This window comes from Microchirus variegatus (assembly GCF_963457635.1).
Source record: "Microchirus variegatus genome assembly, chromosome: 20".
Lineage (NCBI taxonomy): Eukaryota > Metazoa > Chordata > Actinopteri > Pleuronectiformes > Soleidae > Microchirus > Microchirus variegatus.
The window spans coordinates 10,295,227-10,319,480 of NC_139821.1; the positions used below are offsets into that span (position 1 = coordinate 10,295,227).

At 42.2% G+C, this 24,254-nt stretch overlaps 1 protein-coding gene across 1 annotated transcript in view; it reads right to left on the reverse strand.

Moving 5' to 3' along the window:
* Nucleotides 1–2,390: 2,390 nt before the first annotated feature.
* cerk (ceramide kinase) overlaps nt 2,391–24,254 on the reverse strand; it is a gene marked incomplete at both ends in the record, with an annotated part of 53,091 nt that continues 31,227 nt past the window's right edge. The window contains 7 exons of the mRNA XM_083906798.1: nt 2,391–2,538; nt 6,267–6,481; nt 10,252–10,457; nt 16,217–16,296; nt 16,824–16,929; nt 18,477–18,629; nt 18,777–18,851. Coding sequence (XP_083762924.1) covers nt 2,391–2,538; nt 6,267–6,481; nt 10,252–10,457; nt 16,217–16,296; nt 16,824–16,929; nt 18,477–18,629; nt 18,777–18,851 — 983 coding nt within the window. The remainder of the gene's footprint in view (nt 2,539–6,266; nt 6,482–10,251; nt 10,458–16,216; nt 16,297–16,823; nt 16,930–18,476; nt 18,630–18,776; nt 18,852–24,254) is intronic.

The following is a 24,254-nucleotide window of genomic DNA, read 5'->3' on the forward strand; positions in this document are numbered from 1 at the left end:
AAAATATGCATTCCAAATTCAAGTTTCCCCCCTCTCTCTTTTTTTTTGCTATCTGTCACCTTGAGACTGTCTCACGGTGTCAAAAAAAAAGGAAACAAGCTCCAGACCACGTGCGAGAGCGAGCACAGCTTGAAATACCACTCCATCTCAGCAGAGACCTTTGATGTCTGATGTTCTTTAATGAAACATCTTGCTCACATCAGAGCACCCTATTAGATTCCGCTCATAAAAAGGAGAAGGAGTGAGATGGAGAAGGCCAGAGCAAGGGAGATCTGACCTTTGAGCGAGCGCGTGAGACAGACAGAGAGTGAAAGAGAAAAGCAGCAGTGGCCCGAGTTGAGCTGAGTTTCAAAACCACTTTATTAAGCATTTAAATAAAACATCACAGTATCTACTAACATCACAGTTTCATTTAGGCTCTAACTTAAATACGGAGAGAACAGCAACACTTTACAGTAAAGAAAAAGAAGCTTAACCTACATTGAAATATATTTCTGCTAATTCTGATACTCGAACTAGAGTCACATCCTTGGTGTATGTTGTGATTTGTTGCATTGCAATTTCTTTGAATCGTGATTTATACAAACTAACATAAGGTGTGCTGAGGTCTGTCCTCACTAATGCTGTTATTCAAGATCCAAACTAACTAACACAGACACGACTTATTTCTCAGTATAGGTATAGGGTAGTGGCAGAGATAAGGTTTGGGTCGGACGGACATAAAATGGAGTATAAATGGGCCTTAAGACTCATAACATAAAGAAACTTCTGCTCAAAAGACCGGCCTTTCAGCAGTTTCAGCACTCTCCGACAGTCAGGTCTGATAGTATTGCTTGACAGAGTCATTTCAGATGAAGGATCCAGCCTACAAATAATGCTACAGTCTTTCTGTTCAAATCGAATAGAGGCAGAATAATAACCTTTTCTCACTGATACATTTCTGAAACTGTCTGTGTACATTTACTGTGTGTGTGTGTGTGTGTCTGAGTGTGTGTAGGAGCATCATCATACTGCAGACTGTCATAAGAGAGCACTGAGGATGCAACATCACACACAACAAACATCAGTACTGACTAAAGCACAAGAGGGGAAAATAGCTTTTAAGGTGTTACATTTTTAAGGAGTGTGTGTGTGTCTGTTTTAGCAGTGTGTTGCTACAGTTAGAGAATAGCTGTCATGAGACTTGTTGTGATAAAGCATGACACACACACACACACGCATCTACATGTCTTTACCACATTGTGGGGACCACGTTCAGGACCCGGGTATAATGTCCCCAAAACAAAGGTGTTTTGCCAGGGGGTGGTCCACACGAGCACAGAAAGACAAGAGCATACAAACACACACACACACACACACTTCGTTCTTCTTAGGACACTGCAATGACTTCCATTCATTTGAACAACCTAAACAAACCTTAACCATTACCACCAATTAAATCTTTAGCCCTAAATGTGACCAGTTCCTCAAAAAGTTTGCGCTACAAAGAAAGAAATGTCCTATTGAGATAACAAATACAAGTACACACAAACCTCACACACTAACAACAACAATAAAAGCAGCTGGTTCTTCTCCACTGACCTCTTCTTCAGACACATCAAGACCAGCTTGACCTGGTCTTTTTTTTTTTTTTTTTTTTTCAATCCATTGAACGGATTATCTAGAATAACACAGACCATAATATTGGCTAATCCCAGGTGACGGCTGAACTGTTGCTCGCTTCCAGCCAGAGAGGAAAGGAGCTCAGAGCCACAGGTGCAGCACAGCAGCGCTGAGACACAATGAATCACTTAGCAACCACTTTGCCTTATTACCCAGCAGCCACCGGGGTCCTGTTAGTGTATTAGCAGGGTATTCAGTTCTTTTCATTAGTGCCCCTGGCTCATATCTACTTTCACCTGAGTCACAGATGAAATATTTTTTTCTCCCCAAAAAGGGAACAGCAGATTGCACACGAGTTTTCTTCTTTTTCCTCAGTGCAACCCTGAGTTTTTAAAGTCTTTTTTTTTTTTATCAGTGTGGCAGGATTTCTCCATTTAAAGCCACCCTTCTTCTATCACCCCGGCTGTCTCTTTGCGTTCTCTTTCTTGGTGGTTTTGGAAATCCTTTTCCGATTGCCGTGAGTCCAGCTCAGGCCAGTTCAGCTCTGTTTCATGTCTGTGTGTGGACACCGACACAGCCCCCCCACCGGCCGTGTGGCAGCTTTTTTCTTTCATCATTCCATCACATCTTGTGCAAAGAGAAGACCTCCTGCACATGTTACTCACGGGATGCCAATATTTTTTGCGTGATGTGTGCTTTCTCCCCCCCCCCCCCTCGCCCCCGAAACAGTCTTTTTGGAGTGCAACTTTCTGAATTGATTTCTAGTGGCGACAGGCGTCGTCCAGCTCTCAGACCGCACAGTGTGTGATTGGCTCCGGGCCCCACGGTGCACAGAGATCTTCAAACGCACACGACGGCTGCGGCTGCTGCTGCTGCTGCTGCTGCTGCTGCTCCTCGATACCGCGGGCGAACAGTCGGATCAACTGGCTCTGGACTCTGCAGAGAGAAAGAGTGCACACACAAAAACAAGTCATCATTTTATCCTGAATAACAAACCCTCAGCGTAATGACTGTGTTTCATTTCATTTGCGTTACTCCACTGTCCGTGTAGAAATGTCCGTTGTGCTGACTTGACACACAAACTTGAAAGCGGGACAGTTTTGTTGTGTGTAAAAAAGACCTTTTAAAGAGTTGCGATAACAGACGCTGTGGTACAGATGGGCCGGACGCACTTTAACGACACGCAGAACAGTTTCCGATGCATGCGAGGTACAAAGAAAACGGGACACAATGGGTGTTATGATAGTACCAGAGGTGGAGAAAGTACTAAAATATTGTACTCAAGTAACAGCCATAATGAATACAATTTAAGACCCATTTCAAATCCATACTGGCAAAAAAGTACAAAAGACATGAAGGAAAATTGGAGCCACAAATCGTTGAACTTGCAATTCGGCTTCGCTGTGGGCTTTCATTTAGTTTTCTCTGCTGCTATGCTAAGCTGTAACACACCGCGGCGCGTGCAGAGCACACGAGCTATTGGTGCTCGATAAATTCTCACCGGGCAGCACAGGTGACCTACTTTAGTTCCGTGTTTGTAGTTATGTTATCGCATCCTCAAAAATAGAAACATTTCAAAGCGAGACTGAAGTTTATGCATGTTTTAAATAAACGTAACGTCAATAGATTTTTAAGACCTTTCAAAATTGTATTTAAGACCTTTTATGAGATTTTAGGAGAATTTAAGACATTTTAAGGCCGTAAATTCAAATGATTGGATTTAAGACTTTTTAAGACCCCGCGGATACCATGAGTAAAAGTACCAATACTTTGATGAACTATTATTCAAGTAGAAGTAAAAGTAGTCATCTGAAAATGTACTCAAGTAGAAGTAAAAAGTAGTACATTTGAAATGTACTTTAAGTAAAAGTTACTTCGTTACTTGGCGTGGGGTGTGAGCGTAGTAGAAATATGACCAGGGGTCAGAAATTCAAAACTATTTTGGAGCTCTCGCGCCCCAAAATGACAACTGTGACAATAATAACACGAAAAACTGACGATGACGACATCAATGGACCGTTCCGGTTCCCCCCCCCCCCCCCAAATGGATTAGTAACTTTAAAAAGCAAAACTCTTTGTCTTTCCCTTTTTCTTTCTTACTTTCAGTCCGTTTCGCCTGGGCTATTACCATTAATTATCCACACCCGGGCAGGCTCTTCACAAGAACGATTAGCAGAGGGGAAGAGACGATAAATGGACGGACTTCTGCTTTAATTAAAGGGGAGTAGCCTTTGAACATGGGGAGGGCCATTAAATTAGCAACATTACAGCACCATGCATCATTGGCGAAATACAATGGAGCGTGAAATAAATGATGTGTCAAGCAGCAGTTGCCACGCTGGCTGTAGAGAGATCTGATAGCGCGAGAGGCTGAAGTGTGGACAGAGCCAGAATAATGAGGGCAGACACGTCCAACGTGTTGCTAAGACAGTCCAGCAGAGAACAATGAAAGAGTCTCCTGATCGGACGCTGCTGGACGCCTGCACTGCTAATTGAACTACTGCTCTGGTTCCTGTCACACCAAACAGTAGGACAGCTTTATTTCCAGTTACGACTAATGTTTCCTCGGTACGGACTTTCTTACACATAGACATTTTAAACTTTGTTTTTTTTAATCAAATGATTAATTTCTTACTTCTTAATAGTGTTATATGTATTAAAAGAATAAGAGTCAGCTCTAAGGCGATGGTGGTATAATATATAGCATGTTTGCTAATTTAGCACTGTTGGCAGCTAAACTAGGTTTGTATATATGATTATTTCTTAATTACTAAATTACTTGTTTTATTATATTTGTTTTTTTAATGTATGACTTCTTTTTTAAGTCTACTTGTTAAGTCTTACTGGTGTATATAGCATGTTGGCCCTCATCATTCCATCATGCTTTGTGCTAGATTGATTAGCATGTCACATTTTAGCGCAAAATGCTAATGTTTTGTTAGGGTGTCTTTGCAGGACATGGTGCTCCATTTTGGTAAAGTCTGAAGGTATGAGAGGGTAATGTGGGAAATAAATAGTTTTCTTGTTCCCGTAGGGGTTTTTAGTGTTAGGGTTTCTGTATGTTGTTTAACATAACAATTAAACAACAGTTTCACAGTAACCAGGTTAGGGTTAGCCAAACCCGAACCCTAACCCTAACCCCAACCTAATTAAAAAACAAACAATGACCTTCTAATAATGCTGCACAAAGTTAGATATTTCAGTCTTGTTTAAAAGTAAATGTGGCCAAAAAAAAATAGAAAAAGGTTCTACATCGTGTGCTGAGAATACTGAGCTGTCACAAACAGAATGTGATCAAGTCCTACTTAAGCCTCAGTTATATATGATACTCAGAAAGAAGTTAGGGCTATTTAAACTAAGATTACAGCCTAATACGCAGACGTAAAGTCTTTACCATAAATACCCAACCATGGTGATGCAATAGCTTTGAGCTCTGAATATTTCTTCCATTATATTGTTTCTGCAATATTGCGCACGCAGACTCAAAGCCATTTGGCAGTCATCATCTGAGCTGCCGGCCTCTTCAAAATGTCATTTTTTGTCACAGCCTTCTTAATACTGAAAATGAGTGGGCATGGTGGTAAAATGATTGAAGTGTGCCCTTCTTGAGCAAATGGGAGGAAAAAAAAAACGGGTGTTTGTTTCAGTGTTACAGCATTAAAAAGCCATATACACGGGCAAAACATCCATCATTACAAATAAGTGACAATAACTTTCCACTGCCAGCTGCCAACTTTTCTGATTTATGCTTCACAATGAAGCTTAGTTTTAGTTTTGAATACAGCAACTTTATTTCAAATAAAAACAAAAAGCGGGGGGGCTAACGGCCGGGGTCATACTAACCCATGTCTCACACATTTCACACCTCATTTGTGTTTCATTATTCTTTGAGCACCGAGTTGTATACGTGTGGGTACTTGCTGACTTCTTCATAGCCACAAGAAACTTGCCATGTTTATCCTGTGAAGGTTTTTTCAAGGGTTCTTGGTAACACTAATGGTTCCAATAAGAACCATTTTTATCCAGAGAACCCTTTAAAACCAATTCCTGAATAGGGTTTTAAAAGGGTTCTTGGCGGAACCCTCCAAAAGGGTTCCAGGTGGAAGCTTTATAAAAGGTTCTACCTGGAACCAAAAAGGGTTCTCTTATGAGGACAAGCCGAAGAACCTTATATGGTTCTACTTCGCACTTTTATTTCTAAGAGTGTGTGCATGCCTTTGTCTTCTTAGGGACCATCTCAGAAATGGGCAGGTGACAAAATGTACATCACGCTAGAGCCGCAACTAACGATTATTTTTGTAATCGATTAATCTGTCGATTATTTTCTCGATGAATCGTTTGATCCACAAAATGTCGTTGATCGGTGTTTTGTCAAAACCTGGAAATGACGATGTTCCCGAGCGTCTTGTTTTGTCCACAAACCAAAATGATTCAGTTTTAATGATTTCTTTGTTCTGTGGAGCAAAGAAACAAAGCAAATACTCACACTTAAGAAGCTAAAACAATCAGAAATCTTGTTTTAATCATGAAAAAAAGCTTCAAACCGATTAATCGTTTATCAATATATAGTTATCGATTAATACTCGATTAACTGTTACAGCTCTACATAGCGCAGACCTATGTGCACGTGCACACGCTCCAAGTACGACCCTGCCCGAAGTTACCTGACTTGGATGGCAGCATGATGCAGGATCTCTCCATCGCAGCTCCAGCTGCTGTGGGCTCTGCCGTAGCTGCAGGTCGTTTGGCAGGAGCACACTGGACTGAAGTCGGCCTTCTTCGGAGTCTTGCTCAGGTCTTCGAGCGACACCAGCTCCTGGTGCCGCGGCTGGAAGCGAAACCTGGTCACCCGGTGGACCTCGACAAACGAGTGGTCAAACTGGGGAGAGAGTGAGACGCACACAGGAGAGATGGATGGATAAATAGGTGAAGCAACAGATGTGGCAACAGATGGTGCAGAGGTTAAAGACCACACTCTCATGAATGACCTTAAGTTTCATCCTCAAAACACAGTTTTATTTACAGTAGCATGACAAACAGGTGGTAAAAGCACGTATACAGCGTATGTCGTTTCTCTGCTCCAAGTCAGGGAAACAAAACACGAGCATCAAGTGTCCCAGAAACTTGTCTTTGGTGGATGATTGGAGTTCACACTGTGCTCAGACTTTCTTCTGAAAACAACATGCACTTTTGGACCATTTAAACGCCTCCCAATGAACATAAACCACGTAATTTTATACACAAGAGCACACAAAATGGGCAGTGTAACAATTCTGTGAAATATGATGATTATATTGCCTGATAAAAAAAGTGGCTTTTTTTTGTTTAGCTTACTAGCTCCTGGTGGGTGCGGTAAAAAATTTAATTTGCCTTCTATTGTGTTTTTTTATGGACTCCTACTGATTTTTATAATGAAACGCAAAACCGCATGTGGGGTTGTCCTTCCCTTTTTCCCCATTTATCAAACAGAAGATGGCAAACAGGAGAACAAATACAGAATAATGGAAAAGCGAGAGAGAGGAGAGGAGGGGTCAGATAACATGGAGGCGCATAAAAACAATGTAAATGTAAAGGAAAGAAGAAAATAGAGAGATGAAAAGAAACGATTTGGTCAAAATCTCCTTTCATCTCAGAGTTGCAGAAAGGTTCGGCTCACTATTTTCTTCAACTTCACAGAGTGCCACTTTCTCACTGCCTTCTTTTCTTGCCTCTGTTTTCGTCCCTCTCTCTCTTCACGCTCTCACTTTCTGGCCCTCTCTCATCCCCCGAAAGCAGAGTGACAGCCATTTATTTCACATCAGACCCACTTTATGACTGCAGCCGCTTTGCATTCACGCTGGACGGTCTGCCTAAAAGGCTTTCTGACAAGGCCATGAATACGCTTAGCGGCTTCTCGCTGCTTGTTTCTCTCTGCTCGGCTGGACAGTGATGCTGATATTAAGTGAACTTTGATGCAAAGTCTCGCTCAGACTGCTCATACGACCACTTGTCTACCTCATAGTGTGCCGCAAGGAAAGCAGCGACAACATCCCGGAGCTGGAGACGTGACTCTTCGCTGACGGCGTCACAATATGGATACTGAATTATGGGATTCTTGGACAGCAGTTTAGAAAGTATAATCTTTTGTTTCATTGTAAACCAATGCTGTTTTAGTGGCCGCGGAGGCAGGCTTTTAGCCAGCACGGCGTCCGGGCGTCCCTAGGATGAAAATAATAAGAAGGACGCCCTAAAGACGCCCTATTTTTCCCCCGGTAACCACCCAAAAGATGTTGTGATGACGCGCGGGTATAGACCGGCGCGTGCTGGCCGTAGTTTTTGCTGCCAGAACGCGCTCGTTAGGTGTCCACCAGAGTGAAGTACAATGATCTTGACTGGATGAAATGCCGTCTTCATTTGTGCAGAGCTTGTGTTATGTCCCCCACCCCCGTCGTAAACTTAAGCGCAACCTCGTTCGCACTGCACGCACACACACACACGCTTGGACGTGCACAGCCACTCGAGAGAACGAGCCGGTGACGCGCCCACCATCGCCTGGGAGCGCAGGGAGCCTCCTCAACCTCCGTGGTCGTAAACTTTACGTGTTTGTGACGATTCGACTTTTTTTTACTCGTAATTTTTTTGTCGAGGTGCGCACGTGTCAATTGTCGATCGCTTTGTCGACAAAAAAGTCCCATCCCTACTGGAAAGTCTCTTTGCGCAAAAGCGAAACTTGGCTGCAGCCTAGCGCTGATTATGAACTCCCCGCGACACTCTCTTCTCTCCCTTTGAGCAGTTAACTAAAGAGATCAGCTCATCTGATGCATCTGTTATTCCCTTAATTACAGCGCTAAAGCGCCTTCTAAAGAAAGAATGAGACCACAGAGTAAAAACAATGAAAAGTGCGCTCTTGAGAATCTGTCAACAGTTTACTAAGATCTACTCTGATCTCCTGTATTTCATCGCGACTGTACTCGATCCTCGTCATAAAAATCATTATGTATGTGTCATATATGGATGTGGGGATATAACTGCACATAGAGAAATGATCCATTCCATCCATACGAAGTGTCCGCTTACAGTGGCGCACAATGCAGGAGAGAGAAGAGCAGAGTCAGCAGGAGCGGTGCGCAGAAGGGCAAGGGGGGACACCCTGTAAAAAAATCCTAGCTAAAAAGCCTGCGCGGAGGATACGTCTACAAAATGACACTTTATCGCCCAGCAGCTGTCCAGATATTGCTTTCTGACTTAAGTCGTGGACCCAACTTTTTGACACCGTCATCCATACATGCAAGTGTCTGGTTAAAAGCTACACTGCAAAACACAAGCTGTGGTTCTGAAGTATTTTGACCTTGGGGAGAGACTCTATAATCAACTATTTGTTGAGTGGTGAGACAAGATGTAAAAGACAAGAGCACACCTCACCTCACGCTATTCTTTCCCCCAAGCACTTCAGGTAACTATGGGGGTTTTTACATGCAAAAAAGGGATGTCTGACTGGTTTGTGCATTTGGGCTCCATAAAGAAAAACCTGTGCATATAAAAGGCTTATCCTTAGTCTGTTTTTTTTTTCTGATTTTTTAGTGATTGATTAATATCATTTGGATGGTGGAAGGCCAGGGGAACTCAGCACAGCATTGCCTTTAGTTACTACATTTCAGCCAAACAGCAACATCTTCTGCACTCAACAATCATACAATTTTTAAGCCAGATGCATACTATTCCCCAAAAATACCCAAGAACTCATCCTTGTGCTCCAAAAATCTACAAACATGTTGATTTGAAAAAGTTCAGACTGACCTCGGGGTGTCAGTGTTGGCTCAAAATACAGTTCACAATATCAGACCTTTACCGAGGCCGAGCCACTGAAACTACTTCCAAGATTCTTCTAAATGGGATAAACTTCCCAAGGTCCTTCCTGAAGTAATAATTACTAATCACTACACTTCCCCTGGTAATACTTTCACAGCCCTAAGAGGGCATTAGTCTGGTATCAGGCCCGTTCTCCCATACAGCAGATCCCTGATGCAGCGATTACTGGTGCCTCCCTGGACCATGGTGGAGGTTATTTATGATACGTGGGAAGGCACAAGGGCTGAGGCATTTGAACTAAATTGAACCATAGTTGAGGAATTGAGCGGCGTCAGCAAACGGAGGTGCTAGCACAGCAAGCGAGCTCATTCACAGACTTAACAGACTCTCAATTCATCAGCGCGCAGATTGAGAAACTCTCGATGCTGAGCATTAAACTCTGTAGCGGAGGGAGGGAGGAGATGGAAGGAGATGGAAGGAGCAGAAAAAAAGTTAAAAGTTTTGTGGTTTTGAAAGAAGAGGCTACTTTCATTCCTGCTGGATGCAACGGACACCCTGTTGTACTGCATGTACACTGTTTATGTACAGGACTGTGCAAATTAGAGAAATGCATTTGAAATAATCTGACATTGCTTTTAAAATACAATGATGTATTGATGGATGTGGTTTTAAAGAATGCATATGCATAAACAGATCATTCAGTTTTGCCACCAAGGCATCCGTATTACACAACTGCTGATTATATGAGCATTACAAATGAATTCTACATGTGGTATTCAGTCGTTCTTAAATAATATTTAATACAATTCAACACACTGATCGAAGAAAGAAAGGTCTTTCACAAGGCCCAAAAAAACCTACCTGGTCGTCTTTGTTGGTGTGTCGGAGAAGGTGTTTGAAGAAATCGAGGCGGGAGCACTCCCTGACCAAGATGAGGTCTGTCGTGCCGTCGGCAAGGTGGGCAGACGGCGACAGGCCTTGAGGGCTGCGTGGACACGCGCAGCTCATACTGGCTAAATTGATGGCGATGAACTTTCCATGGACCACGCGCCAACCGCCACTGTCATCTGAAACAGAGGAGCGTATTTTGAGTTTGAGTAAAAAAGACGCGCGGCTTTTTCTTTCAATATATATAACATGAGTGATTTTTTTTTTGTTGCTGTTATTCAGTTTATTCGGTTTGGAAGAGTAAAAGTTATCCGAGGTTTGATTTTGTCAGAGTGGGAGGATGAGAAAGTTAACACTGGCACACATCATAGCATGCTCCATCAAATGATAGCATTCCCTGGCAAAAACGGAGGAGAAAAAAAATATAGCTTTCTGATAAAAAAGTTGTATAAAACATGACTGTATTAAAGCTCTTGAAATTGTGCTTTGAGGCTTGCATGTAATACTTTAATAAAAATACATTACACAGCATATTGGACTACATACAGGTCGAGTATAATATATGAAAAACTATGCAACTAGTGCAAATGAGTGAATTCACTCTGACTTCAGCATTTTCACGTGAGAGTTAGGGCACGTTCAAGGAGGGAAATGTGCAAAAGCTGTTGAACGTTGAATGTTCCACTAGCCATTTACTTTTCACTCCTCTCTTTTTCCTCCTTAGTCCTAAATCTGACACTGACACTGGTAAATAAGGAAGCTCAGTGCTGCAGTGAACACACGCCGCTGCAATTTATCCTTCTTCTGCAAGGCTCTATTCAACGAAACTTCAGCAGAACTCTACAGATGTTTGGGATTGTGTCTGCCTTGTATTGATCGTTTGGGATTTTTACCTCACAGAACCCAGGAGGTGTTAGGTCTACTGCTGCCTCCATCGCTTCAGATTTACCTACATTATACACTCTTAGAAATAAGGGTTCCAAAAGGGTCCTTCTACAAGGGCTGAGGTTCTACCTGGAACCATTTGCTTCTGCTTTTTCAAGGGTTCTTGGTAACACTAATGGTTCCAGTAGGAACCATTTTGATACAGAGAACCCTTTAAAACCCCTTTCCTGAATAAAGGGTTTCAAAGGGGTACTTGGTGGAACCCTCCAAAAGGGTTATAAAAAAGGTTCTACCTGGAGCCAAAAAGGGTTCTCCTATGAGGACAACCCGAATAACCTTACATGGTTCTACTTAGCACTTATATTTCTAAGAGTGTAAATACCTAGTGACTGAGGCAACAGAAGACCAACAACTGATAATTACCCCTTTTGGTAACGCTTTCTTTTACAGTCCCCTAATTACCAGGTATTTACCTGGTAAATTCATGGTAACACCAAAGTGTTACTAGGTAATTACCAATGGTAATAAGAAAGTAAATACAGTGAAACTGTTGCCAAAATACTGGGCATTTACCTGGTAACTATATAGTTAATTATAGCGTGTTATTACTGCTGTTAATAAGAAGGTATGTACAGCTAAACTATGGCAAAACTATGGTAAATGTAAGTGTATTATTGGGTTATAAACTGGTAATAAGCAGGTACCTACAGTCCCCTAATTACTAGCTATTTACCCAAGGGGTAATCTAACAAACCTAACCCTAAAAATGTGTGTAATTACATGGAAACAAGCTTGGCTTTCTTTTACAGTACAGTTTTACTTTACTTACCGAGTACATTACCGTGCATTACCCAGTATTTTGGCAACGGTTTCACTGTATTTACTTATCTTATTACCCTTGGTAATTACCTAGCAACACTTTAGTGTTACCATGAATTTACCAGCTAAATACCAGGTAATTAGGGGACTGTAAAAGAAAGCGTTACCATACTTTGGCTAAAATTAGGGATGAACCAATTCTATACTCTGTATCTGTACCTGTAATGGTCAAAATGACTGGAGCCAATATAAGAACAATTAAAAACAAAGCCCAGTCTGTAAAAAAAGCTAACTTTTTAAGCTGTTTATGTCTTCCTTTTAGAAGCAGAATACGTGTTGAAGTAGCTGGTTATGGTTCGGTGGTAAAATGCTTTGGTTCAAATTACTCGATTCGAAACTGATTAGTGGCCTAAAACGACTGTAGGTGACCGATATCGGTATCGGTATTTACTCAAGGTTGTGATATTGGTATCAGTATAAGGCAGGAAAAAGAGGCACGCACTTTATTAAGTTATTATATAACCCCACTTTAAAAATCCTGAACTTCCTCAGTCCAAACCTGTAAGAGTTAGATAAGAGACACATTTAGCTACTACTGCTGCTTTTAAGCCTCCAGTTTCGGTTTTTTAACAGAAATGCCGAAACTAATCATCTGTGTACCATCAGGTAATGACTTTTAGAAATTATACTGTGTATTTTGCACAAGCTTTATGAGTCCTGGGGTTAAGTTCCAAGCTTGTCACACTACAGCAGTGATGCTGATGAGGGTCCATTAAGATCCAGATGTCTTGGCAGGAAGCCTTAGAGCAGCATTTCCCCGACGACTGAGCCGAGAGAGAAACTTTGATGCTGCCACTAAAGCTTCTGTTACAAAACACAATTATGTTTGGCTGATGAAGGGCTCGCGCCATCAAAGAGAGCTGCACAGAAAGAAGACACACTGCGTTAACTTGAAGTCATCTTGTCACGATTAGACGCACACGTGGCCTCCGAGTCTCAAGTGACAGACGCGATGGCTGCACTTCACAAATCGCCACTCTGTTCCTGGGAGATTAGCGGCTGTTTACAAATGATGGCGTATCAAAAGACACAGTGGTATCGTCACCCACGGGACTGGCGGTGCCTGTCACCAGCCAGTCACTGCAGTGAGCTGCGAAAAAGTGATCACAGACTTCGGAATTAGCATCTGACTGTTTTTTTTTTTATGAGCATCTCAGAGGGAAAATTATGTGATCTCGGAAAGCAAAACGATTCATTACCTTTCCCCCTCGTTTTGCAAAACAAACCGACAGAGGTGATAACGCGAACCGATGATAACAAGCCCGTTGAGGCTACATGAATAAAACAATATTTTAATTGGGAATCTGTGATTAACGCTACATTAAAAAAAAAAATGTGGGGGAAAAAAAAAAAAACCCAACAACAAATCCAACTGTGGACCGTAGGCTCTTCATTCGGTGAACGTCTACAAATGAGTATTTGCTTTTCGGAGGGGAGGTTGGCTCATTTGCAGAGAGAGTGAGTGTGTCGTGCCTCATTGATTTAGCAGTTGTCTCAGATTTCCCATGCCAGAGAAGAGAGAGAAAGAGACACAGAGACGGAGAAATCGCAAAAAAAACAAACAGCAGCAACGGCGTGAGACAAACCCGCTGGCAGAGCCAAATATCTTCCTGATTAGTGGGAGTCTGTCACATATCAACACACAAACGGGACACACACTCGCTTTCAGATTTACACAACACAACACAAACACACACACACATAGCAGAAGAAGCCGCAGTCCCAGATAGCCAGAGCAATACATACAATCTTAAATGTAACATCAGCACACTAATTAGAGAGGGGGAAAAAAAGAACACATGCAAACATGCACCAGTGCACCCACACAGGAGTCACTATTTCATCTGCCTCCAGAGGTTTTTGCTGCTATGCTGGTGGGCTGAGTGGATAGTAGATAATGAAGTGCGTGTGTGTGTGTGGTAGCCTTGGTATCGCCTCTAGAGGAACTCGGGCGTTCACTTTTTATACCAAATTTATAATTGGGATCCAAATTTCACACCTTAAAAACCCACTCAAGTTTAAAATATAAGAGCCTCGAAGCACATCAGACTGTTTGAAGCAATTACTACGTGGCCCAGCAGAGCGTGCTCTCCAGTTTTAGGCTGATTTGAAGAGATTATCTGGCCAAACGATCCTGTCGTGTGACGCATCAGAGTCTTCAAAGCGAATATCCAAACATGTTCGATATTTACGTCTGAACAGCGATTGGAGGCGTGAGCAGAACCCCGCAATAACCAATGAGAGCCAGTTGACCGGGAAACAGATGCTGCGTACTTTTGTGGAGAGCCGTAACTTGTACAAGCCAACTTGACACCGTCTTCTCAGCCATGACTTCATCCACAGCTTTTATACGTTTCTCAGCACAAAACATCGCACATACAGTACAACACGCCGACAGGCCACGTCCGTGTCTGTTTATATTCTGAAATCCCGTTAAAATGCGCGAGTCTCTGCGAGATCCCAAATCCGTGGAATCTCCTCCCTGAAAATCATTAAACACCAAGAGTGTGGTCCTGTGTCTTTCATCCTCAGGATCTCAGGATTAAAACAATGAATCGATTAATCGTCAACTATTTTGATCATCGATTGAGCGGTTCGAAGATGTCTGATTGTTTTTAGCTTCTTAAATGTGAATATTTTCTTCGTTTCTTTGCTCCACATAACAAAGAAATCATTAAAACTGAATCGTTTTGGTTTGTGGACAAAACAAAACATTCGAGAACATCGTCATTTCCAGGTTGGACAAACACAAATAATCGTTAGTTGCAGCTCTAGTTACGAGTAAAGCGTATTTTTTAAGTGTCCGTCGCTCCGTCAAGGGACAACGGAGACGGCAAGAGCTGCGATTGGTCCTCAGGACAGGCCGAGCTAAGCTGCTCTGTGCCGGCTCACAGTGAGCACCGAGCGTCCACAGAGGGTGGAGCTGAACACCGCCGACTTCGTCGCTGCCAAACTATAAATACGTCATATCTTAACACACACAGCACATGTTTAGACTCTAAATGGCCAATTTCTCGCCTCAAATTATCTTAAAACTGCGTTCCGGGTCACAGAAAAGTGACAAACGGCCACTGTTTCAACAACAACAGTCTTTCTCCCTCGGACGCCATTGCTCACTGTAGCCAAAAGCACAACAACCTTGCGCAGCGACCCCTACTGATCGGGCGGGAAATTGCAGCGCCTATCCGTCACCACGACGCAGAAGTATAAAGGCTCGAGTGGTCTACGTGGTGACGCAGATGGATAACGCATTACGCAGTCGGAGAAGTACAATGTGGCCTTAAGTTCGTTACGTCTGTGGTCTCCCACGTTTTTAAAAATCAAGTCGGATTTTAAAATCCTCCAGTGGCTTTAGCGGTAGATTCACTTTGAATCCGTGGGAAAATGACGCACAGTGGTGCTTTGTTGTTCTGCTGTGAAAATGGAGGCACACAAGCAAACTAAAGCATCCTCTTGAGTGGGCAATCACCTCATCAAAGCATGTGAACAGCAGCATGTGAAAGTATTTTGGGTTCTACACCAAATCAAACAAAGGAACACAGCCAGAGAAGCATCACAGATCAGCAGCACAGTTCATCAACCTCACATAATGTGTGTGTGTGTGTGAATATCATGCAATATATTATATTAGAAAAAAAAAGTGACAGCTCTGCTGTACACGTAATTTGATCATGCAGAGGAAGAGCTGGATTATGAAGATGTGGAAATGGGGAAAAAAAAAGGGACAAATAAAAGCACCGACGGGGCTCGATGGAGAGTAGAGCAGTGTCACTAAAAATCAGTTTAATATTTTCTCTCGTCAATAACCCATCAAGAATCTCATCAAGAGCTTCTCCGTGCTGCGGGAGACAGAAACAGTCCCAAAAGAAAATTGAGATAAAGTAAACATTAGAGAAGCAGGGGGATGGTGTTATTTACTCTCAGACTTTCTCTGGTATTTATTGTTGCCCAAAAGAGAGAAAAATGCGAATCGCCCCTGATTTAGCTCCTGGTGTGTGTGTGTGGAATTGTCTCATCCTCTTAGTTTTTGGTCTTTTCCTCTCCGAGCAGGAGTTTAGGAAAAAACATTTACGAAAATAGTTTGTAAGGAGGAAAAACAAGCAGATAACGAGGCAGAGGTTTATTTTTTCTTTTTTTGCAGTGTGACTAATTTAACATAATCCCAAACTTGTACCTTTATCAGACGCTTCCTTCTCCTCCAACATCCCCCGCTGCTTTTCCTTTGATGAGTGCTTGTGCTGACAGACGTGGCACCTGAAATATCAGCATCACTTAATTTCTACAGTCATCAAAACAACAGTGAGATGCTCTGCCTTAACAAGCCCAAATGATTCATTAGGTGGAAATACATTCTCGTCTATTTTACCCCGATGTGGTTCGTATTGCAATTTAAATCTTTTTTTTTGTCAGAGGGGCTCATGTAAGTGGAGAAAAAGGCCTTTAGCGGCATAGTTATACCACATTTTTATGGTAAAACAAGCTGTCAAGAAAAATGGCGTTTTCCCTGATGAATGTTTTTCCATCCCTTTTCAGTCTCAGTAACGAATGCAAACATCGTTCGATCATCTCAAAAACCAAACCACTCATTCTGGCTCATGTCAGAAGAGACCGAATGTGTTCAGTCCACAATAAATCAGATCGGGTTTTCCCTGACAGCGTAAACTAGCCCGTTTTACGGCGCGTGGCAGGTGCAGAGCTGCTATTGAACTACAGTACATCAGATAAGTTAGTGCGCGGTGTTGGAAAGCTGCAGAAATAGATATGGTTAATGTTTTATTTACCCCGATCGACACGGCAGCTTGTCCCTGGGGTTCCCGATGTTGTTCTCGGCAGGAAGGAAAGAGACGGTGCCTTCGTAGTGGTTGTGGTTCAGGAAGATTTTTGCTCCTGGAACAAAAACAAACACCTCATGTGTGTCTTTATTTCAGAAGACAGTTATGACAAAGTGAAATCTGGGTCAAATATATGGGATTTAGGGGCAGTTCTATGAACACAGATACAATATAACATTTGAAATTATGTTTTCATTAGTCAAATATCAACTAACAGGTAAGAAAATGTTGTGTTTTTTAGCCTTAGAGTGCCACATTGTCCTGCCATGTTTGTACAGTAGCCTAAAATGGACCAATCCAACACTAGCTCTATGGAGGGCATCGTATTTGTAATGCTAAAGACCCAAATCACTATTATAATACGTGAAAAGAGCAGATTTGTGCATAACGTAACGACTAATTTACAACTTAATATCGTTTCGAATTAGTAAACAAGAGATGTTTGGCGAATTATTTTTGGAACATCTGAATTAAAAGGTTGGACACATTCAAAAAATTTGTTTGGGGGCCCATAGAAAAGTTTAATCCTACATACTGGTCCTTTAAAGCCCGTTTCCCATACATTTTATATAGGGAACCCCTTTTTAAAGATGATATGGCCCAATTAAAAAATATAAATTGTGACAGAAGCAAATTGGTGCACAATATACATATTTCTTTTACTGTCAAGTTACATAACTGTTACAGACTGCAGATAGAGAGAGGAATATTCATCTTAACAGGTAGAGGAGACATTTTTAACAGATATGAGTGATAATTGATCCATTTCATTGTATGTATGTGCCATTTAATAAATCTTAATTAAAAGACTGGACAAAAATTCATGTTCTTTCCTTCTTTATTTCTTTATTTTCTTTCTCGTCTGCTCATACTCGTCCTGTGGCGTCAGTTTTTACTGCGTAACTATATTGTGCAGAGAGACCATAACTCTACAGACAGCTGTGTTATGCCTTATTGATAGACCGTGTCTATTCTTCTATTTTGGGACTTGTTTAGTTTCACCACATGTGCACGAGGAAACACAATTAAGTGGAATAACTGATAAAAAAACACACAAAAAAACCACATTAAATGAATCCGGTGCCTTTATAAATGATCATTGTCCAAAGCTGTCAGCTTTTAATACAAACTTTTTTCAAACTGGCACACATTTTAAACTTTCTTTTATTCATGCTTTTGAAAGATAAGACCCCAGATTTAGATTTCAGAATGATTCCTCCTCTGTGCACTCAGCCCCACTTTAATTTAAACTGGGTTTATACCTTGCATCATAGGTCTGACACCTTCCAGTACAAGGAATGTGAATATTTATGTGCAGCCCCAAAAGGGAGGAGAAATCTTAGTAGTGATAGTGAGTCAGTTGAGGGAGCTCGTCTCACAACAGACCAACACACGAGTCTGAGCCCGAGGCGGTGTGTTTGATTTATATCTTTAATCCTCCGAATCCTGGACTGAGAGCGAGCTCGGCAAGCTCTGGCATTAAATCCACTCTTACCCATCATTAATATAAGCAGGTGTGCAGTTATTACACTCTGAAGCCTGTGAGCCACACCGAGACTCAGTCTGAAGAGTCACTCGAGTTTAGAAAAAGCGACGACGTACCTGACAGGTCATATCTGGCAGGGCCGAGCCACCTCTTCCTCTCGCTGTCCGTCAGAACGTCGCCGTAGAAACCGTAGCCGAGCAACGAGACCGAGTATTTGAGGAAGGTGTCGTTGTGGTGGACCGAGCATACGTCCATCGGCTGAGAGTCACCTGTAAAGACACAGCCAGTGGAGCGGTGAAGTGCTGCTGCTGCTGCTGCTGCTGCTGCGATGAATGATCAAAGTTCCCTGAGCGAGCTGACACATGATACCAGTCTGCAACACGGAGACACACACACAACAAATGACTTCCACTGACCTACAATGATGTGTAAAGCAGAAGTAACTGGATCAATGGTTCCCACGGTGGCAAAGCAGATACAATCAGTGGAGCCTGTTGTAGCAGAGAGACACACAAAAAAAACTTAGTTATTACATAAAAAAAAGACAGAATAATGATACTGTGGAGGGAGAAATCCTATATTTTAAATGTTAAACGATACACACTCCCTCTGTCCATTTCACTTATCCTTTCAGAGTCAACAGGGAGCTGGAGTCAATCTTAGCTGACACCGTCTGAGAGGCAGGATTAACTCCGGACAGGTCACCCTTCTATCACAGAGTCGATATAAGCACCGTTTCCACCAAGTGGTCACAGTTCAGTCTGTTACACAATTATTTGCACTTCGAAAATGACTTCGGTAGAAATTGAAGTCACCTATTACAATAGTGTTTAATAGAGTCTTATATGACATTTATTGTACTTGAGTATCAAAGGTAATTTTCTCATATAAACTTAGGTTTTTAGAAGTATAAGTATTAAAAAAAGTAAGGAGTTACAATTTTAAAGGTCCCATATTATACCCTATTAACCCAAGTTAATGTAGGTCCTGGTGCCCTAATGAACATGTCTGTGTCATGCTTTAGTCAAAATATCATAAGGATGAAGCACAATAGCAGTTCAATAACTCTGCCAAAACAGCCTTTTTCAGAACGCTCGGTTTTGTGCCTGGTCATTTACATGTGAATGGGACCCAGGTAAACACACAACCACTTACAGGGGAGTGTCGATCTAACTTACTATCCACAGCCATACTGTCGCCACTTATCACCTATTGTCATGCACCGTCGTCACAACCCCACGCTCCATATACCCCATAGTAATGTCCGTTTACCCGTTGTCACTGAGTTTCACCGTAATGCATAGAGTGACCGCGATTTTGGCTTCTCGCGATCATAAAAACATTGAAATCGAAGAAAAACGATTAATGTGCGGCGTGTATGTAAATTCCCATGCTAGAAAAAGACCCTGAACGCACAAGTGTTACTGCGGCTCCGACTGATGTGTGTGGATCAATAACACGAGGAGAGAACGTGGAAACACGACAGAAAGGCAGCCTTTGGTTGAGAAGAAATGTAGGACAACATCTACATCTTTCTGCAGTGCTTTCAAACGCTTGCTCCTCATATCACCGATCCACATACGCCACTCACTAACCGCAGGCACGTAACTGGTGCGTTCAAGGTGTCCCTCCAGCATAGGAATTTACACACACGATCAACAACAAAGGGCTTGTGAAGCTTGTGGGGAGCTACGGTGGAGCTGTGAAGTACTCTGCCTAGCGGGGTGCCAACATTCACGGTGAAATGTGTTGCTATGTCGTCATTGAGAGAGAGGTTAAAACATTGTGTGTTTTATCGCCTATACTTACACAAAGTGTAACCACTAAAACTTGACTGTCTTGTTTTTTCACATTTTGGGGACTGGTATGGCCCACTGAGTCCCAAATATAAGTACTAAAAGATTAAAAAGTTGTTTTTTGCACAATAGGGGACCTTTAATATTGTGTCTTCCTTGCAGTAGAAGGTGAAGAGGCATGAGCCTGGTCAATGTTAAAAAAAAAAACAAAAAAAAACTTAAACTTCAACTAAATTAAAATTAAACTTGCTCCCTCTTGTAGTGCTGTCAACCTCCCCGTGAGTTATAAGGGCAAACTACATGAAGGCAATTTATTAGCTGAAATTGTAAAGGTTTTTGTGCAAGAAGTTAGTTTTCAAAGTTGCGGGGGAATTCAGTCTCGCTCTTCTTGGACTGAAGACAAAGTCCTGCGATGCCGAAGAGCCTTTGACAGGCCGCTGAGGCAGGTGGACGAGTGTTCAGCTTCACAGAAAGCTTGCAAAAACGCTGGGAAGGATTTCAGGAAATCCATGAGATCTGCTGAACAGGCCAGGTATTCATGCAGATGTTTGGCACCATCATGTGCTTGAGATGTCCTCCATGATAGAATCAGTCATGTGACATGTGCACGGGCCATGACTACGTCACCAACTTTCCTCATTAATATTTTATTTTGGCATAACAGATAGTTAGGGGAAATGTACTGATGTAAAAGTACGCAATTTGTTTAGGAAATATAGTCGAGTAAAAGTTGCTAGACATATAAATAAAGTACAGATATGTGAATTTATCGATCAATGAAGTTTCAGCATACGGCAAAACATTTTCTAAAAAAGTGTATATATATATGTACATATATATATATTTAAATATATAAGAAAAACCTTAAAGGAACATTTGGTAACACATTCACCATTAACTAGGTGCTTACTAACATGCATATAAGTAGCATATTAGCCCTTTATTAGTAAATATTAAGCACGTATTAAGGGTCCCATATTATACCCTACTTCTCCAAGTTAACCTAGTTCCCTGGGGTCCATAATGAACATGTCTGTGACATGCTTTGGTCAAAATACCATAAGGATGAAGCACCACAGCAGTTCAATCACCCTGCCAAAAAAGCCCTGTTCAGAACGCTCGGTTTAGTAGTATCTTTCGGTCCACCTTAAAAAAAGTAAAACGAAACTTAAGGGACAGGAAATGACATCACCCACAGAGGCTACTGGGAGCGAACGACAGTTAGCGTTTGGAAAAGTGATCATTAGCAGGCTCTAGCAGGCACATTGCCGTCATCTATAACATGAACCCACTGGACAGATAAATCCTCTGAGGCCGGAAGTTTGTGTAGAACTCTGTGCTGCACTGTGGAGCCAAGAATAGAACTTTTTGTGGACTTCCAGTTTTCGAATGCCGTTGCCCTCGCCAGCACTCTCACGTGTTTTACGGACAAAGCGGAGATCCGCGAGACAACAATTCCAGGAATTTAGCGTCTTGCGACGTCCCAGTGAGCGAGGAAGTCAACATTTCGTGTTTTATCTCCTGTACTTAGACTGAGGAGGACCACAAAAACATGAGTGAGTCATCTTTTTTCATACTTTGGAGACTGGTAGGGCCTCCAAATATAAGGATGTAAATGATTATAAAGTTGATTTAGCATAATATGAGACCTTTAATATACCATGTATTATGATAGAGAGAGAGGATTCATGGCTTTTTGTATTTCCTATTTTTTAACAAACACATCAGTGTGTAGCAGTGGTTAATGTGTTGGTTTTGTCTTCTCCATTTCATTTATTGATGGGTGTACAGTTTATTACACTTTATAACAGTGGTATGATGTCAGGCTATCAGCAAAGGTGACACAGATATTGCCAGTCAGCCTACAATGGAAACACAAGCCAGGTCAGAGTGTACTGTTTGATAATGTACTGTACTGAGTTGAACCGCACTGCCCTGCTTCGTGAGAACACAGCCATACAGAGACAAACAACACATTTGGATTGTTTCCATTTCCCAAAAATGTCCAAAAAACAAACGGAGCACACAAACACGATCCCTGGAAAATGTGTGAATGTGTAGTAGATGTCAACACATATCAGTAAAAATAATGTGACACTGGTCAACACACCTGTCAAAAAGGCACACTTCACTTATGTAATGTGTGTAGATCATTCCACAGCTTTGCTTTGCTCTCTCATGCATCAGTGGCTGGCTGAGCTTGTTGAATCATCAACTGTCATTCAGGTATCTGAACCCCGTTTCTTCCTTCATTAGTGTTGGAAGGGAAGTGAATCCAATACCTGGCTTTGGTTTGTAAATCTAAAAAAAAAAAATCAAAAGTTGTGGTGAATTTATTACCGGGCTTAATCACAAGCATGATGGACTGCACTGACTGCTCAGGATTCTGAGGGGCAAAGCTGGGAAGATGTTAATCACGTGTTTTTGTTTCCTTCATTCATAAAATAAATCATTGATCCTCGGTAGAGAGGTGCACATCTACTGCCAAGTAAGCAGAATTCAGTTGAATTATTTCATTAGGTCGAAGCGAGGAGACATTTCAGTCATATAGTCAACCAGTCGCAGAGCTCTGGACCCTGTGCTATCATCAACTCCCTTCAGCCAAGAAATTACGGATGAGAGGCAACCTCCGCCTTGAGAGAAATGTTGAGTTTGAACACAGACTCTTTAAACTTTAAAGGAAATAAGGCTCTTTAGCTCTTCTTTTTCCTGCAGCACATGGTGGGATTTCAGACCCCATCTGCCCCACTATGATCATCTTAGGGTGCTTTCACACCTACAGCATTTGGTGCGCAGCAAATGTGTTTGGTCCCTTGGTTCAGTTTGTTTGCGTAGGTGTGAATGTAATCTTGGTACTTCAGTGCGCACCAAATCAACTGATCTGAAGGGGTGGTCTCGGGCCGCTTTATCTGCCGTACCTCTGGCGTGAAAGCAACCAAACCAAATGGGACGAAAAGGTCTGATGAATGCACGCATCACAACAGCACTCCGTTTATTCACATGCCATGAACTGACAACGCAAACACGTCGCCTTCCCCCTGACGTCACACCCGCGCAACGCTTACATTAGCTCTGTTTAGCAAGCTTGCCGTTTGGACGACAACTACATAACAAGCCTACACCTCTCTGTATTCACATTAAATATGAAAAATGTGTGGCTTGGCTGTGTTGATGGACCAATGGAATACCTGATGGATCTGCAAGAAGATCGCCGGCTAATGATGAAATTATTATCCAGGAGGAGGTCACGTCTCTTCTCCCTGAAGTGGGGTGCAATGCGCCGTCGGCGAGTCGAATAATTCATGAAGTTTGTTTGGAGTCACAGCCGCGAATCGTGTTCGAAAATTGCCTACACGTACAATGTAATGCGTGAGGATCAGCGCCATGAGCGCATCGCAAAGCTGTTCCTCCATGTTTATCGGGCGCGTTAGTCTGGTTCCGGTTGCCGATGGTCTTCACAGGCTATTTTGGTTCCTTTAGAACTATGCATATGTGAAAGCAAACCATACCCACGTCTGTTTGCTATATTGTAACATTCTTCTGACTGGTGTGGACCAAAGCAATCGAACTATAGGTGTGAAAGCGCCCTTAGAGTGGTGAAATGGACCCACTGCTGCAAAGGTCTCAGGGCGTCACCAGCTTCGTTGCTCCTATGGCTCCAATCCTGTGATAGTTGGCATTTGGATTGGAATCATCCAATCATGTGACTCAAAATTTCTCTCATATATTAATGAGCTGTCGACACATACACCACGTGTATGTAATGCTCAATGTCTTGAATAGATCTGGTGTAATAAACCGTTTCCACAGCAGATAATTGTCGATATGAAATAGTCGGACATTAATCTGGGTTCTGCTCTAGTTTTAAGAGAATCAGGGTCGTGGTATCTATCTATAAAGCAAGTTGCGTCTGTCTGTCTGTGACAGGCATATCTTGCTGACCGTTAGTCAGATTGCCCTAAGACTTTGGATAAGGGTTGAGCATGGCCCTATGGTGTGCATCCTTGATTTTCAAATTTTTTGGAGGAATTTTAATTTTCACTTATTTATCATGCTACACCAGGCAGGCAGCGGCTCATCAGCAGCAGCTGCGCTGTC